Here is a 1,666-nt window from a genome sequence, read left to right as displayed (position 1 = left end):
GAAAGTGCTAACCACCTAGTTTATATAGCAACATTACTGTGGTTAATGAATATAATTAACAAAGAATGAGCTCCAAAAATGGTAGAAAAGTTGATTTTCACGTGATTTTAACCACAAAATAGCGTTTAAAAAATGGGCGTGGCCAAAATTTCGGCGCGCTTCGCACGCCATTTTTCTCTCAACCCCTCCATTTGCAAAATCCTGGATCCGCCCCTGCATGGTTAAACAACATGGACTACTAATACATGACAAGTGATAGCTAATGTAATACTGTAATTTTCATTTGTACTACAAACTTGGTACTTAGCCATATAATTCATTTTATCATGTTCATTGTGTCCCACGATCATTATTATAACACTATAAAACCAAACATTCATTGTCCCACTTACGGGTATAGAAATAATAGCTTTCTTGCTTTTCCTTTCCATTTAGCAATGTCACACATGGTCCTTTTATTGCCATAGAACATAGAACTTTGATTCTCCATTAAAAGTATTTCATTTATGACCTTGAAGTAATCAAAATGATAGCATAAAGTAGCTTTAATAGTGGTCCAGTAAAGATTTCTAGCTAAAAACAAAGTACAACCTAAGTTCAGCCATTTTCTTGGGTAACACCTTTTCCGGTTGCAAAGAAAATTCTTCCGGTTTAGGGAGGGTGCAGTTCGGCTGATTAAACTAATTACATGTATTGCATTCTTTGCTTTGCGCATGCGTATTTCACAAGCCCGGGTAACTAGTTTAATAAGCCAATCAATATTCATGAAAAAAAGGGCGTGGCTCTCTTTGAATTAAAAAATTCAAAACAAAATCAGAGTGCTAATCATTTCCATAGCAACCAAACAACTCCTTCAGAGGGAGAGAGATGTTTAAGAACACGTTCCAGTCTGGATTTCTCTCTGTCCTCTACAGCATTGGGAGCAAACCTCTCCAGATCTGGGACAAGAAAGTAAAGAGCACAAAAATGATGACTTTAAAAAGACATGTTCCTCTTTCTCTCCCTCTCTCTTTCTGAGTAGGTACGTAATGGACACATTAAGAGGATCACAGACAACGACATACAGTCACTAGTCTTAGAGATATGTGGGACTAATGTTAGGTTCGTATGAAGAAATACCATTATTATTATTAATTATTATTATCATTTTTATTAGTACTACTTACATAACTTGTCCGGCAGACCCACAGAAAACCCTCGGTATCAAGCTACCATTCCTTGTCATGATCATTAAAAACATGAAAAAATACTTTTCATTTGAAGTCCAGGTATTTCTACATTAGACGCCATTTTGATTCTGTCCCCACCCTATTAATCTCTCTCCCAAGGTTCTTGATGATAAGAATGTCCGTAGACGTTTCAGAGCCTCAAACTATCAATCAACGACGAGAGTGAAGCCATTCATATGCACAATGCCAATGAGATTAGACGATGGTTGGAACCAGATCCAATTCAACTTAGCGGATTTCACACGTCGAGCTTACGGGACCAATTACATTGAGACGCTTAAGATTGCCGTGAGTAACGCTAATCACTAAAGAGTATTTCAATCAGTTCCTTTTTCATTAGATTCATGCTAACTGTCGTATTAGGCGTGTCTATTTCTCCGACCGTCTTTATTCAGAAGATGAGCTTCCATCCGAGTTTAAGTTGTACCTACCAGTCA

The 1,666-nt window shown here is 37.3% G+C and overlaps 2 protein-coding genes across 2 annotated transcripts in view; one reads left to right on the top strand and one right to left on the bottom strand.

Moving 5' to 3' along the window:
• The first annotated feature begins 867 nt into the window (after positions 1-867).
• LOC105315074 (cilia- and flagella-associated protein 20) lies at positions 868-1,538 on the top strand. Its single transcript, XM_020004910.1, has 4 exons — positions 868-951; positions 1,022-1,101; positions 1,157-1,268; positions 1,329-1,538. Exons 1-4 carry the CDS (start codon positions 868-870, stop codon positions 1,536-1,538), a joined length of 486 nt encoding a protein of 161 aa, XP_019860469.1.
• Positions 1,539-1,620: 82 nt separating this feature from the next.
• LOC105315073 (putative L-cysteine desulfhydrase 1) overlaps positions 1,621-1,666 on the bottom strand; it is a 1,565-nt gene continuing 1,519 nt past the window's right edge. Inside the window, exon 4 of the mRNA XM_020004909.1 lies at positions 1,621-1,656. Within this exon, the coding sequence (XP_019860468.1) occupies positions 1,621-1,656 (36 nt within the window). The remainder of the gene's footprint in view (positions 1,657-1,666) is intronic.

Source organism: Amphimedon queenslandica, unplaced genomic scaffold (genome assembly GCF_000090795.2).
Source record: "Amphimedon queenslandica unplaced genomic scaffold, v1.1 AMPQUscaffold_11851, whole genome shotgun sequence".
NCBI lineage: Eukaryota > Metazoa > Porifera > Demospongiae > Haplosclerida > Niphatidae > Amphimedon > Amphimedon queenslandica.
The sequence above is the reverse complement of the archived record's forward strand: the minus strand, read 5'-3'. Positions and strand labels throughout refer to the sequence as shown.

Excerpts from the sequence above, each read along its gene's own strand:
- LOC105315074 (XM_020004910.1), top strand. The coding sequence starts at position 868 with ATGTTTAAGAACACGTTCCAGTCTGGATTTCTCTCTGTCCTCTACAGC. Across the intron at positions 1,102-1,156 it reads ATATGTGGGACTAATGTTAG|TACTACTTACATAACTTGTC; the intron begins GTTCGTATGAAG and ends CATTTTTATTAG. Across the intron at positions 1,269-1,328 it reads ACTTTTCATTTGAAGTCCAG|GTTCTTGATGATAAGAATGT; the intron begins GTATTTCTACAT and ends CTCTCTCCCAAG.